Raw genomic sequence first — 15,969 nt, 5'->3', positions numbered from 1 at the left:
TACTGATAGACTTGATTAAAAACACATAAAACAAAGATGTTTTCCTGAGCCTGTAGGATCTATCACAGCTCTCCTGGGCAAAGTAGTACAGAAGAGCAGACTATAGAATCTAAAGTAATCCTAATAACCTTTCTGTGTCCGCAGAGGACATGATTCTTGGCTCTACAGCACATGTCAAATGATCCTTTCTCTCAGGCTTGACCTGTCCCCAAGACAGAACTTACTCCCACACATTAGGGAACTACATTTGTTGGCCTAGATCGTGCAAGAAAAATTCTCAGAGAAAGGACAGACAAATGAATCCCCATTCTCTTGTAATACAGGAAGCCTGTCGCCACAGTAGATTACAGTAAGATTTGGAATAAGTATTCTGCTTGGACTAAGCAGTACATAGTCAACCCAGCAGATACTGCTCTTGCTCATGACTTCTTTCAGAAGTAAGCCAGGTAAGGGTCTTGCCATCAGTAGTACCCTTAAAGTGCAGGTAGCAGTACTATGAGTATATTGCCAAAAAAAAAAAAAAAATTGAAACAAAATGCAGAACGTGCCACCACATCTAGTGGTGATTGCGCAAAAAAGGGAGGAAACTGACTTTGAAGGTTGCCACTATAATCATTTTTTTCTGTTTTTGCAGTATTATGAGTATACTTGCACAGAACCTGACTAGAGACATTCTGATAATATTCTTCAGAGCATTTTACAGACTCGCTCCTCCTTGGAATTAGATGGGTACCCTCTTGGAAACCTCTTTGATACTAGCGCGTATGTCCAAAAGCTCCCTTGAATGAAAGGAAGAGGCATCCCTGAAACTGACTTTTAGTGGCCACCATGTCAGCGTGAGCAGTCTGAACTCCAGGCTTTTTCAGTGAAAGTACGGTTTTATACCCTGCTTCAAGACAGTCCTCTTAAAATGCATCATACTTTCCTTCCCAGTTTGGTCACTAAATTCCACAGAACCCAGGAGTTAACCCTACTGTCATCCTGAAGAAAATACCACAAACCCAAAAGTAGTAGTTTGCCTCACTGGGTGTTCGCAGATGTATTTTCAAGTCAGAAAGTTTGACAGTACATATACAAGTACAACCTATAAGGAGATTTTTTTTTTTAATCTAATTTCAGGAAATCCTCTATTTTATTCTGTTCAACAGTTGCAACAAATAAAAAGGGGCATAGCCTCTATAGCATGGAAATCACTGTAAATTATCGTTTGTCAGCCAGGCCTTGGCCCCTGTGAATCACAGTACTCTACTAGAGCATGGCCGATGTCCTGGGCATTTCTATGGTTAAAAGTGCAGTTATCTTGCTACTACTGAGTTTGCTGCCTCCTGGGGGCCGTTTTTTTAAACTATCTAGTCTTCTATTTCCTGTAGGTGGGCGGAGCCATCTCTCTTCTGTCGACAGTCCTGGACGATAACTGGAAAAGGGGTTATCAGGTAATTTTTTTTTTTTTTTTTACATCTGCTCTCCCTTTAAATATTTCGACCTAGTGAAAAATAATTTAATTAAAATATCACTAATTTTTGCAGCAAGAAGACATAAATGCAATAGAAATGGAGGAAGATAAGAGAGACCTTATATCTCGTGAGATCAGTAAATTCAGAGATACACACAAGGTAATTTTCACTTTTGTTTTGTCATTTAAAAGAACGTGCTTTTTTCAGATTGAAGAACCACATAGTTGTAGCACAAGCATCATCCCTATATGTGAGAAGATGAATGCAGGCATTGAGGTTGAGCGGTATATGTATATACTTTTTTATTGTTCAGCATGAACAAAGTAATTCATGGTAGTTATCAGCTGATATGCTATGCCGCAAGAAATTCAAACAGTCTCACACAATTGTGTTCCAAATTGAAACATGCAGCATTTAAACATTTGATTAACTTACTCTCACTACCATACATTGTTATATCTGTAACACCATCACACTTCACTGATAAAAAAAAAGCTGATTCAATTCAAAGCTTTTTACACACATTTTAGTGATTTAAAAATAGATGAGTGGTTTCCACATGTGCCACAATTAAGATGCATGGAAGAATTGTAAATTCCCTTTAAAGCTAATCTATTCATTGACCCCCACCATTATGATAGAGATCATATGGTGACTAATGCAAGATGAAACAGCTTGGAAAGTTACATGGAATATGAATGTAAGTATGAGCTCCTGTTTTTATTCTATATATTTCGGATACCCCCTCTGAAAAAAATGTGCAAAGTGGCAACTGGCTTTGCTAGCGTATAATATACATAGCAGGCTCCCGGTGTCCTTAACCCATTCAATGTAAGGTTTTCTGTTTAGAGCCCATTAATTGATTGGTATGGCTTTATTTATGTCCTTATTAACTAAGAAGAAAATCTTGTGACTTTTTGGTTAAGTAGTGTTTGAACCTGTTTTTGCCTGAAAGGCACTCTGTAAGTATGGTATCTTTTTATAGGCTCAGTGTTTAGTTTCACTCAAAGGTTCGAGTCATGTTAATTTTTTTGTTTTATAAATTCAAATAATTCAAAGGGCATTTTGCTGAATTTGGTGTATAGGTTGTTAATTTTAAATGCTCTGTTGTGATTTTTCCCAGAGCCAATTCCCAGAGCACAGTGAACCTTTGCATGTTTGTGTTAGGGTTGTCTAAAATAACACTGTAGCCTCCTTATGGGCTGTCAGGGTATCAGTAATGTAGGGGGTGTCCATTTACAGCACTGATGAATCTGAAGACAGTAAGGTAAGAGTGTTTTTTTTTTTTTCTTTTACTGAGTCTTCTATCTCTCTGGTTTTACTTCCTGTCCCTTTTTTGTTTTTTTATTTTTTCCCCACATACCTTTAACAAAGTGCGAGTACATTTAAATTGGCCCCTGTAGCATATTCAGCAAATTATTTCCATAAATCTGTTACCATAGGTTGCCATACTACTTTTTGTCTGATTGGCAGAAGGTCTTAATTGCAAAAGCCCTTACCATCACCCTTTAGTTCCTAGATGGTAATATTTCCTTCTAATATTTTTGGATCATTCCATGAAACCTGGAGCATGTAATGTAAGTATTGATTATGCTGGTACAGTTTAACTTTTCAATTGTAATATCTGAAAGAGGTAAGTTTTTTTTTATTTTAATTTTTTTTAGCTGAAAATACCCCAAATGGCAATGATTAATGTAGACCTATAACATAGAATAAATTTGATTATCCATGGTGTGAAGCACTTTGTACTTTTAACTCTCCTCCTCCCTTCCTTTCCTTTGCCATTTATGCCTGTCCTTGTAACCTTTGCAAAACACTAAAACACACTATGCTAACCACCTTGCATTTGTGGCCCTATACATTTGCTTGTGAAAGCTTTCACCTTTCTGTCCCTTTCACCTGTACACAATTTCCTCCTGGACTCCGAATACAGCTGGGTATAAAGGTAAGATGTTTTAAAGATTTATTTTATTGCCTTATTCTTTAAAAAAAAAAAAAAAACGTGTTTTGCTATGCCTGTATTGCAGTAGTTTACTTTAAATTTTCATTTCAGTGATGTTTAAAAACATGCCATTGGAGGGATTTAAGTATTTGTTAAAAAATGCCATGAAGTGTAAAATATTTGTGCCCTAGAATGGTCTTGTCTGTCTTTGAAAATGTACTTGCTCTTCCTCCCAGAATCATAGCTTGTAGGCAAAGTTAATCCCGTGTTGGAGAGCCATGTCCTAGCTCATCATCTGTAAGTTAATTCAAACAATTGCTAACCAGGATGAATATATGATCTTTGGATGTCTTGTTCCCAATGTGTTCAAGGTACTCTGGGCGTAGACACTTTTGTTTTTCTTTTTTTCCACATTAAACTGATATTTTTGGCCATTGCTATGGAACGAATGGATTACCCCTGTAGATTCCATGTTGCAAGTGATTTCCAACCTTCCTGACTGTTTCTAAGTTTAGCATCACCTCTGTGAAGAGCTTTGCCAACATTTGTAAGTGCAGAAATTCTTAGTCTTGCTGTAGGTAAATGTTGCCATCACATTCAATCGATGTCCACCAATTGTTTTTTTTTTTTCTTGTACAATTTGACCCCGCTCTGTGTACTTAGCTGGTACACACTTTTTTTTTTTTTTCTCTTTTTATATGCTCCAAAGCAGCATTTCATGTTTGTTTTTCCCTCCTTCCAACGTGTGATCATTTTATGTAGCCATTTTTGTTAAAAGATGTAGTGGGTGTTAAACTGAAAGCAAATAACTAAAGAATCTCACCCATCAGTACAATTTTTTAATAGTGATCATATGACCAGCTCATATTGAGCCCGAGTCATTCCTCTTGCCTTTCGGTGGTTCTTTGAGAGAATAAAGATAGACAGGCTCTCTTTAAGAGGTCAGGCTGGGCTACTTGGGTAGCACTTCAAATGTTTTTACGAATGTAGGATTTCCCTTGCTTCAGTGGCTGTATTACAGTTGAGCTTATTGGTTGAAGGAGTAGCTTTAATTTTTTCCATGGCACCCACCACACTTACCCATGGGAAAACGATTTAATCCAGAGCAGTTAGTGTTATCGGAGAGTGACAGCTGCAGAGAGAGAAGCAGCTTCTTCAGCAGGTAAGCTCTATTCTAATAAAATTATTTTAATAGAACCCATTCCAATATTAAGTTGTTACTAAAATAGTTTTTTTTTTTTTTTTTTAATAGACTGAAACAAGCAGATGCTTGAATAATGGTAGTTTTTCATTCAAATAGTATCTATTAGCTTGCACATCACTTCAGTTTTTTTCACTCAAATATGAAGTGCTGCTTTAATTTATGCCCAAGTCCCCTTACAGAAATCATGGTTGGAGATTGCTGTTCCTTGTAGCTATTTACTTCTTGCACGGAATCTAGTCTTGTGCCTTTTTTTCTTTTTGCTACACATTTTGATTGTCTTTTTTTTCTTTTTTCTTTTTGATCCCTTGCTTTCATTCTCAGAGAATTAATACTTTCTATCTCTTTTTATAGAAACTGGAGGAAGAAAAGGGCAAAAAGGAAAAAGAGAGGATAGAAATTGAGAAAGAGAGGCGTGAAAGAGAGCGAGAGCGGGAACGAGAAAGGAGAGAACGGGAAAGGGAAAGAGATAAAGAACGTGAACGAGAGCGTGAGAAGGAGAAAGAGAGAGAGCGAGAACGAGATCGTGATAGGAATAAAGACCGAGAAAGGGACAGAGATCGCGATAGAGAACGAGATCGCGAGAAGGAGAGAGAGAGAGCAAGAGACCACAGTAAAGACAGAAGCCGATCAAGGTATGGGCATAAAATATTGCTTAGATATACTTTGTCATTGTATACATACAACATTTTTCCAAGTACTCTTTACAGCAGCAATGAAAACACTTCTCAACAAAACCACACATACATACTCCTAGCACATACCCACATATCTATTTAAATATAAAATGTTTAAAATTAAAATAAAAAATTGTTTTTTTAGAATTCCACATAAAATTCCTAAAACACTGTACCTGATGGGATTATGGACAATACAGCCCTAGGGAAAAAACTACGCTTTAAGCGTTTAGTGTGTATTTTAAGTGTCCTATATCTTTTCCCAGATGGCAATGCGCAAAAACACACTAACCTGGGTGGGTTGGATCCGTACTAATAGCTTTTGCCCGCTTTTTTAATCAGCTGGCATATGCTGTGTCCAAATTCGGTAGCTCTCTTCCTATGATCCGCTGTGCTGTTTTCACCACATGAGACAGACACTTATCCTCTGCCGTACAGCTGGCATACCACACTACAGAGCAGTGGAGAAGAATACTCTCAATGGTACACTGATAGAAATTGACCAAAAGCCTTAAGGGCAATCCAGCCTGCTTCAGTCTCCGAAGAAAAAAACAATCTCTGCTGCGCTTTTTTCACTAGAGAAAATGTATTTTGAGACCATGACAACTCCTTTGTAATATGCACTCCCAAAAATGTAAGTGTCCACCCTTTCCACTTCCTCAGCACCTATATAAACCTGGCAATGATTGATCTTTCTTGATCTCCTATAATCCACTATTATTTCTTTTGTTTTTGCTGTATTGAGTATTGTCATTTTCTCTACACCACTCAACCAAATGTTGAATTTCCTGCCTATAAGCGGTCTCATCATTATCTTGTAGGAGTCCCACTAAAGTGGTTTCATCAGCAAACTTCACTATGTTAGACACATGTATGGGAGTACAATTGTGCGTAAACAGGGCCGGACTTAACAAACATCCCTCTGATACCCCTGTTTTCAAAATAAAAGTTTTAGACACCTGATCAACTATTCTCACCATTTGTGGCCTGTTTGTTAGAAAATCCATGAGCGCAGCAATGGACATAAGCCTAAAACTTTTAACTTTTCACTAATTTGTCAGGAACTACTGTTAAATGCAGAGCTAAAATCAATGTATAACATCCTAACCTGTTTGAGAGCTCAAGATGTTTCAAGGCAGCATGCAATGCAATAGCAATTGCATCATCTGTGCATCTATTTGCACGATGGGCAAACTGATACTTAACCAGATCAACAGGAATGCTTGCCTTAAGATGTGATAATACGAGCCTCTCAAAACATTTCATGATAATAGGAGTTAATGCAACTGGGCAATAATCATTTAAGCATGGTTACTGCAGATTTTTTTAGGTATTGGGACAATAGTAGTAGATTTAAAACAAGAAGGTACTGCAGCCTGCTTCCATGACAAATTAAAAATATCAGTAAAAACAACTAACTGGTTTGCACATCCCCTCAGTATAAGGCCTGACACAGTCCATCTGGTCCTGCTGCCTTTCTGATGTCAATCTTCCTCAAATTTGACCTGACCTCATATTTTTAATACCAGTAAATGGTCTTTCTCCACTATTTCTTTACTATGGGTTTCACATTTCATATTTTGACCCTCAAAGCGCACATAAAATTATTTAAGGTGTTGGGAGCACTTTACGAACCTGTGTATTTTTACATTTAAAATCTACCATTGTTTTAACCACTTCAGCCCAGAATGATTTACCCTCTTCCTGACAAGAGCGTTTTTGCGATTTGGCACTGTCGCTTTAACTGACAATTGCGCAGTTGTGTGATGTGGCTCCGAAACAAAATTGGCGTCCTTTTTTTCCCTTCAAATAGAGCTTTCTTTTGGTGGTATTTGATCACGTCTGCAGTTTATTTTTATTTTTTTTGCGCTGTAAACAAAAAGCGACAATTTTGAAAAAAAATGCATTATTTTTTACTTTTTGCTAGAATATCCCCCAAAAATATTTTTTTCCCCTCAGTTTAGGCCAATATGTATTCTACATATTTTTGGTAAGAAAAATCGCAATAAGCGTTTGGTTTGCGCAAAAATTATAGCATCTACAAAATAGGGGATAGTTTTATGGCATTTTTATTAATTAATTGGGGGGTGGCTGTGTGTGAGACCACACTGATCGCTGCTCCCGATGACAGGGAGCAGACGATCAGTGTGCTGTCACTAGGCAGAACGGGGAGATGTTTACATCAGCATCTCCCCGTTCTTGAACTCCATGACACGATCGCGGGTATCCCCGCGGCGATCGAGTCCACTGGACCCACGATCACGGAGCTCTCGGCAGGTGCGTGCGGCGGGAAATTCAAAGTAACGTACGTGTACGTTAATTTGCCCAGCCGACTTGTATATGTACAGGAGGCGGTCAGGAACCGGTTAATCCCCTTCCACATGCTACAAGAATTTAGATCTTTAATATAAGATTCAATGCGCTGTTTATATCTACGCTTAGCATCCTTAATGCCTTTAATTCATTCTGAGCTTTCCTATAGGCCATAGGGTTGCCCGATCTAAAGGCCACATCCCTTGCTCTAAGCTGAGCCCTTACTTTTTGGAAACCATCCAACCAAGGCTTTTGGTTTGGGAATACCGTAATAGTTTTTTTTAACTAGGAACATCTCCATACAAAAGCAAATATAAGCTAGAACAGATGAAGCATCCTGTGAAAATACATTCCAATCAGTTGATTCAAAGCACTCTTGCAGGAGTGAATTTGACTCCTCGCTCCACACCACATTGCAGTGTTCAGTGGTTGCTAATGAAATAGTATCTGGGCTATGATTTCATGGCACCTATTCATAAGCTTTGATAATGTGTGTGACTATAAATATATGCTGGTTAAATATACAGATTGCATGTGGTGGGGAAATCAATAGTGGATTCATGCCCAGTTCAGTAATGTCTGGGTTTTGCTGTTTCACAATTGTGAGAACTTTTTTTTTTTTTTATAAGAGAGAAAAGCAGAGACCGGGAAAGAGAGCGAGAACGGGAGCGTGAAAGAGAGAGAGAAAGAGAACGAGATAGAGATAGAGATAAAGAGAAGAAGCGAGACAGAGAAGAAGATGAAGAGGAAGCCTATGAACGTCGAAAACTGGAAAGAAAGTTGCGTGAAAAGGAAGCTGCATATCAAGAGGTAATCACATGCAAAAGTCTTGAGGGCTTATAGGGGGCAGGGGCGAGTGGACAGAACTTAAAAATCTGACATTTTAGCTCCTCACCCAGGGTGTTGGACAGTGGTTTCTAAACCCTCCCTTATGAACTGTGGTAGAAGTGCAGGCATATAAAGGTGCTTCCACATACCTAAAGCATCTTAGGCTGGCATTTCCTGGTGGTTCTGAAGCTTGTCTGTCCTTTTGCTACTTCCTATATATTCCTGTTGGCCAGTGAGACAGACCATAATAGTGGTGTGTTACTGGAAATTGTTAGGAGTCTGGGCTTAACACAAAGTTCCAGCATTACCCACAAATATCAGAACTTGTCATAACAGCAAGGGATTCAAATGTGACAAAATGAGTGCTAAACGCAACCTAAAATGTAACACCCAAAATGTAACCTTAACTGGTTAACTAAACACTATTACACTACTAAAGTAACACTGCAGCTGAATTACCTTAACTTGTATTGGAAGCAGTGACACCAGTCTCCAAGCACTGAAAACAAAATTTAGAATCTAATGGGTGTGTAAAAACTGAATGCATGAACTTATTGGAAACCACTTGTATTACTTTTTGTATCATGGCAAATCTGTAGAAAAGGTGTAGAAGATATTAAAGCGATTCTGCACACATTTAAGTATCCTACTGCTATTATTTTTGCTACCCTCCACATATTGCACAATACCCCTTCATTTTTATTTTTATTTCTCCTACCTTTCGTTCTATGCACTTTTATTTCTTCTTCCCCTGCGGCTATGGGCGAACTTTATGCGGGGATCAGCATCACTTCCCCTGATCCCCGCACTGTCTCCTGGGATCTCATCCAAGTAATCTCAGGCGACATTGCAGCTAAGACTGGCGAGATTTCGCAGGCGTGACGTCATCGCGCCGGCCACGTTTGGAGGGCGTTTTGAATTTGGCTGTTCACACAGCCCGTTGTCCTGACAACATTCTTAAATTACACCGCTCGTAGCTGTAGCTACAGAGCATGCGCGGGAACCGGCAAAGCATTCTGGTTCCTAACAAAGCCAGAAAGGAGGAAGTTATTACTTGTTGGCTTCAAATGCCCACAAGAAAAATGACATCTGCCGAACACTAAGAAAAAAAAGAATCTTTGGAGTAAAAACGGACATGCTTCACTGACAAATGCTGGAAAAGTAAGCGTTTTGTTTAAAGAGATACATTTTAAAGCTTAAACATAAAAAAAAAAAAAAAAAAAATTTCCTCAGTGCAGAACCGCTTTGTTTACAGTAGGTATAGAAAATAGCCCCCTGTAAAATCGCATTTTTTTTTAGACCCTTTTCACACTGAGGTGTTTTTTCAGGCTTTTTAGTGCTAAAAATAGCACAGCTAAGGGACCCGCCGCCCGAGTGTGAAAAGGGTCTTTTTTTTTTTTTGGGATATGTCTCTACTAACTTTGCTCATCTAGACTTCATAATATTCGCACACTCTTTGCAGATCTGTTCAAGTCCAGTTAAATTTGATGGTGTTTGGACTGCTGTCTTCAAGTCATTCCACAGATTTTGGCCTTTAAGTCTCAACTCTGATTAGGCCATGCAAGGATAATCATCTCCTTCAACCACTGTGTGGTCATTTTTTGCTGTGTGCTTTGGGTCATTGTTTTGTTGGAAGGTAAACCACCTTCCCATTGATAATTTTCTGGCAAAGTGCAGCAGATTTTCCTGAAGAATTTTACAGTATTTTGCCCCATTCATTTTTTCTTCTACCCTGGTAAATTCAGTCCCTGGTGTAGCGAAACACCCCTGTAGGAATGGGATTTTTTGGATGGTGAGCTTTATTTGAGTTCTGCTATCCTTTCTTGTTGAGGCCAAATAATTCAACTTAAGTCTCATCTGACCAGAACACCCTTTTCCCTAATAGTCTTCGAGGACAGCCTCTGAGATCCAGGGCTCCTCCCTCCAGACAAGAAACGTACCCCATTTAAGTTGAAAGGTGGTCCTCCAGGCCCACAGCTGTAGGTCAGAGGCTGGTTATAGAGCTTCCTGTAAAATCAATCTGTACCTTTTCTCTTATATTCACTGACCGACACAGCTCCTCTCTTAGCCATTGGGTTGTTATGCCCACCACTAGGAGAATACTAGCCATTAGTTACACAACACTCTTTAGTTCCGCCCAGTGGGGCGGTCCCTTGGGCTGCCACCCTCAAGCCTGCCATGCAGTCATCAGATTTATATTGCCCAGTGAGGGAGAAGGACTTAGGAACCCTGCGGGCCCATCGGCCCGTGCTTTTTTTTTTTTTTTCTGCAGAAGCGTGACTTTTTTGCGCAAGATGATTGGTCCTGTGATCTGCTATCAACAGCCGGCTGGGTGACAGGTTGGATACGCTTATACTTGTAGACTCCCCAGTCCAGCCATCGAGCGTGTGCAGGCCATAGCTACGCGCTAGGCAGGCCACGACGAAACCTCAGCTCCAGAGGTGGTCGGTGAGATTTTTATGCTCCGGGGGCATACATATGACCGGGCTACTCATGTCTGCGTCACAGTATGCCTGGACAGCAGCCACCCTGTACTGATCAGTGAGTGGGTCTGTGGTGGAATGTCTCCCAGCTCTTCAGGACTGGTAAGTACAGCTTTCCCATCCTCGGCAGGGCTGAGCATCTGGGCATTCCCTGGGAGGTCGATTCGGGGGTCCCTCACCTCCCTCTCTTCTCTCCCCTGTCCCCCTCCTCCCCCTCAGCGCTGTGTGTGTCTATGCAGTGGCTCTCCGGGAGGGGCTCTCGCCTGGGGGGGGGGGGGTTGCGCTGGCTAGCTGTGTCCATGGTCCTGTTTCTTTCAAGTTGAGAGGCCATGTTGCTGTCCTGCGCAGCGCTGTGCTCAACGCCATTGTTTTCTCCCTGTACCTCATGGAGCTGCTTTCAGCGGCCATTTTAGGTGTGGCCACGGGCAGCGCGCTCTTCTGGGCTTCAGCGGCCATTTCTCTGGTGATCCTATACAGAACACCGGCGGCCATGTTCTTGAAGCCTGAACACATTTTTTGTGTTCTCTAGTGGCAGAATGTGCCTCCTGTGCTCTCACAGCCATTTTCCCTGTGTTTTATGTCCTTGTGCTGAACGCTGGGTGGCCATTTTCTTGAAGCCTGAGCACATTTCAGAGCGGTTTTAGCACCATTTTCAGCTGCTTCCACCGATGCAGCACGGTTTCCTCTGCACCTGGGAGCCAACAGGGACTACAGGCACTACTTGTTGGATAGCGCAGAACTCCTCAGGGAGTCCGGCGGGAAAGAGCCCCTCAGCCAGCTGCAGTAAGGAGGGCTGGACTGTCTGTCCTAAGTCCCCTTTGGGTGGCAGACGGGGTAGGGTCAGCATGGCTTCAGAAACTGGTGTTTCTTCCCCCTGAAATCCAGGCAATTGCAACCGGTTCACCTGCGGACTGCGCATTGTCCATGGACACCCTGACGGCGGTCCTCAATTTTGTTTGTTGCCAAGATGGATGCGGCACGTGGGGAAAAGATGCAAAAAAGCAGCCCCTGTCCTCTGGGGAGAGCTCTGACACGGACTCGGGTCCTGCTGAGGCTGGTGATCCCTGCTCTGTCTCGTCGGATGACTCTGACCAGGACCGTGCGGACAAGTCCCCGTCCGTGTCCATGCGCAATAAAGCACTTGTTGGAGCACTTATCACAGCTGTGCGTGATTCCCTGAAGATTCAGAAGCCAGCAGATCCCTCTGCTGAAGGATCCCACGGACAGGAAGGCAGAGGCAGTAGCTCGTTCCTTGTTTATGGTTGTGGAGTCAGCCGTGCGACCAGTACTGGCATCCTCACTTGTGTCGCAGACGCTAACTGAGTGGGCAAAACTGTTTCTCCGCAAATTGGGAGAGCAACAGGCTTCTCCTGTCTGCGTGGAACTAGCAGACCAACTAGTGCAATGCCTTAAGTACGTTTGTGACGTGGACCAGGATACTCTCCCTCTTTTATCCAGGGCTTCAGTGTCAGCAGTGGTGCTGAGGCGCCTGATTTGGTTAAAATGCTGACCAGGCATCCAAAAAAGCCCTGACGGAGCTTCCCTTCCTTGGCGACCGACCCTTTGGATGACATTAAGAATGCCACTGGTGGTAAGAGTACCCTACTCCCACAGGCCAGGAAGGCTAAGGAGCCACGCTGTAGGCAAGGGCCCTCTTTCCGCTAATGGCTTTTTCTGCTGCCCAGACCTTTGGTTAAACGCCCCCAGCCCAAAAGGACGACCACGGAAGGACAAAAACGTCCGTGGAACCGCAAGCCTGCGAACAAAACTGCTACCGCATGAAGGTTTGCCCCTGCCCATGTCTCGGGTGGGGGGGTCGCCTTCGGGAGTTTGCAGCCTGCTGGTCCTCTCGGCTATCTGACCAATGGGTCTGCGATCTTATTTCTTCAGGCTACAAGATAGCTTTTCTCTCTTGGCCACCAAACAGATTCTTCCCCTCCAGCATACCCGTATCCCCGGCCTCGCCGGGAGGCCCTCTTGGGAGCAGTAAGGGACCTGCTGAGTCCGGGGTGATTGTACCAGTTCCTGAATCAGAACGTTTCCAGGGATTCTACTCAAATCTGTAGTCTTTACCAAGGTATTGGCTCCAGTTTTGACGTTGCTGCGGCAACGTGAGATACCTAGACGATCTCCTCCTGAGGGCATCTCCCGCCTCAGGGTTAGAGGAGGATGTGGCGATCACCATGCAGACCCTGCAAGAGTTTGGGTGGCTGTTGAACCTAAAGAAGTCGTTGATTGTACCGGCCCAGCATTTGGAGTACTTGGGCTTGCTGCTAGACTCCAGGGAAGCAAGAGTTTTTCTCCCTTCAGACAAACTGCAGACTCTCAGATGCGCTGTAAAACTGCTGAGGAACCGCGACTGATCGTCAATCTGCTTCTGCATGCGAGTCCTGGGACTCATGGTAGCCTCCGAGTCAGTACCATATGCCCAGTACCACACCAGAGTCCTGCAGAAGGTGATTTTGACGAAAATGGGATAAATCTCAGTTGTCCCTGGATCGACCGATCCAGGTGAGCCAGTCAGTCAGATTCACTGATCTGGTGGCTGAGGTCCCAGGTGATTCAGTCCGGGAAGTCGTTCCTACCTCGGAAGTGGGCTGTGATCACAATGGATGCCAGCCTATCCGGCTGGGGTGGAGTGATGGGGGTTCAGTCGGCTCAATGCCTCTGGTTGGTGCAAGAATCCAAGTTGCCGATCTATCTGCTCTAAGAGCGATTAGGCTGTGCCATGGTTGATGAGACTTCAGAGGCATCCGATCAGGATCCAGTCAGGCAATGCCACGTCCGTGGCATATGTCAATCACCAAGGGGGAACAAGAAGCTCAGCTGCCGTACGGGAGGTCACTCACATACTTCGGTGGGCAGAGCGACACGTACCGGCCCTGTCAGCCATTTACATTCTGGGAGTGGAGAATTGGCAGGACGACTATCTGAGTCTCCAGATGCTGGACCCAGGAGAATGGGCGTTGCATCCGGAGGTATTCAGGCTACTGTGCCTGAGGTGGGGCACACCAGATGTGGATCTTCTGGCCTCCCATCCCAATTGGAAGGTGCCGACATTCGTGTCCAGGACAAGAAATCCGTGGGCAGATGCGTCAGACGCGCTGGTGGCTCAGTGGGGTCAGTACCGGCTGATCTACGCCTTTCCTCCACTGAAACTGTTACCACGTCTGCTTCACAGAGTAGAAGTCGAGGGGATCCCAGTAATACTGGTTGCCCCAGATTAGCCTCAGCGTCCTTGGTACGCAGACCTAGTGCGCCTGGTGGCGGACGCCCCATGGCGACTGCCATTACGAGAGGACCTTCTGTCTCGAGGTCCGATTCTCCATCCTCCTTTACCATTGCTGGCTTTAACGGCATGGCTATTGAGAGCCAGGTGTTGAGAAACCGGGGTCTGTTGGACTCGGTGATCCCAACTATGTTGAGGGCGTGGAAATCTTCTTCTCGGAAGATATATCATCGTACCTGGAAGGCTTGCATCTCCATGTGTGAGGAGAAAGGATGCCATCCGCACTCCTTTTCTATATCCAGGATCTTGCTGTTTCTATAGCGAGGAGTAGACCAGAAATTGGCGTTAAGCACCATTAAGGGGCAAATGGCAACCTTGGCTGTCTTTCTTTTTTCAGCTACCCCTGGCGTCTCACTCATTAGTGAGTACCTTTGTTCAGGGGGTGCGACATGTAGTCCACCTTTACCCTTGGGATTTGAACCTGGTGTTATTGGCGCTTCAAAAAATGCTGTTTGAAAATATCAGGGAGATTCCCCTGTTGACTCTTTCCCAGAAAGTGGTCTTTCTAGTGGCCATCACATCGGCCAGGAGGGTTTCGGAACTGGCAGCTTTGTCCTGCAAGTCGGCTTATCTGGTTATCCACAAGGATAAGGTGGTGTTGCGTCCGCAACCGTCTTCTCTACCGAAGGTGGTCTCGGCTTTTCATATCAATGAGGACATTGTATTACCATCTGCGTGTCCTAAGCCGAAGTGGCCCTTCACGCTCTTGACGTGGTTCGGGCTCTAAGGGTGTATTTGTCAGCCGCTGCTCCCATTCGGAAGTCAGACTCACTGTTTGTTTCGGTGGCTGGTCCAAAGAAAGGTATGGCGGTCTCGGACACCATTTCCAGGTGGATCAGACAGATTGTAGTACAAGCCTACGCCTTGAAGGGGCAGGTGCCCCCCTTTCCGTTCACGGCCCACTCCGCAAAGGCAATCGGAAGGTCTTGGGCCTTCCGACACAGTGTCGGTCGCTCAGGTGTGTAAAGCAGCGACCTGGTTGTCTGTCCACGCGTTTACCAAGTTCTACAAGGTAGACGTTCGTGCATCGGCTGATGCCTGTTTTGGCCGCAAAGTTTTTCAGGTGGCCGTATAGTTGCAATTGAATATGCAATATATTTTGCCTTTTCTATAAAAACGCAGTACCGTGAAGTTAGTGCGCTGTTGCATCACATTCCACAGTTGGATGCGGTTGTGGGTAGTCACTCCTGTTGAGGGTTCCCTAGTTTTGTGGTGGATTTCTCCATGTTTTTATCCACCAAAAAAAGCTCCACTAGTTCACACTTGCCATGGTGGATGAAGTTTCTATGTTTTCCCACCCCTCTTTTGGCACTGCTTGGGGATGTCCCAATGGCTAAGAGGAGCTGTGCGGTTGGTGAATATAAGAGAAAATAGGATTTTTTTTGTACTCGCTGTAAAATCATTTTCTCTGTAATTCACCGACCGACACAGCACCCGTCCCTCCCTTTTCTCTTTACGTTATACTGCTTGACGGCATACTGATGACTGCATGGCAGGCTGGAGGGTGATAGCCAAAGGGACCGCCCCCTGGGTGGGACTGAAGAGTTCTGAGTGTTGTGTAACAACTAATGCCTAGTATTCTAGTGGTGGGCATAACCCAATGGCTAAAAGAGGAGCTCTGTCGGTCAGTTAATTACAGAGAAGAGGATTTTACGGTCCAATAATCCTATTTTTTGTGTCTGACCACGATCCCTCCCTGGAGAAGTGGCAGACAGCAAGAAATTAGGTTGCTGGTGCTGGAGTGTGATCCAGCGAGGCTGCAATAAAACACTCAGGAAGCAG

At 43.7% G+C, this 15,969-nt stretch overlaps 1 protein-coding gene across 3 annotated transcripts in view; it reads left to right on the top strand.

The window, feature by feature from the left end:
* The window catches only part of RBM25 (RNA binding motif protein 25), an 83,220-nt gene that overhangs the window by 43,972 nt on the left and 23,279 nt on the right, over positions 1-15,969 (top strand). For all 3 annotated transcript variants that reach the window (XM_077464583.1, XM_077464582.1, XM_077464584.1), the window contains exons 8-11: positions 1,371-1,433; positions 1,527-1,613; positions 4,952-5,232; positions 8,217-8,397. In XM_077464583.1, coding sequence (XP_077320709.1) covers positions 1,371-1,433; positions 1,527-1,613; positions 4,952-5,232; positions 8,217-8,397 — 612 coding nt within the window. The remainder of the gene's footprint in view (positions 1-1,370; positions 1,434-1,526; positions 1,614-4,951; positions 5,233-8,216; positions 8,398-15,969) is intronic.

Source organism: Lithobates pipiens, unplaced genomic scaffold, assembly GCF_037356315.1.
Source record: "Lithobates pipiens isolate NorthernLeopardFrog02 unplaced genomic scaffold, aLitPip1_a1.2 Scaffold_30, whole genome shotgun sequence".
NCBI lineage: Eukaryota > Metazoa > Chordata > Amphibia > Anura > Ranidae > Lithobates > Lithobates pipiens.
Note: the sequence above shows the minus strand (reverse complement) of the source record. Positions and strands in the feature narration are given on the sequence as shown.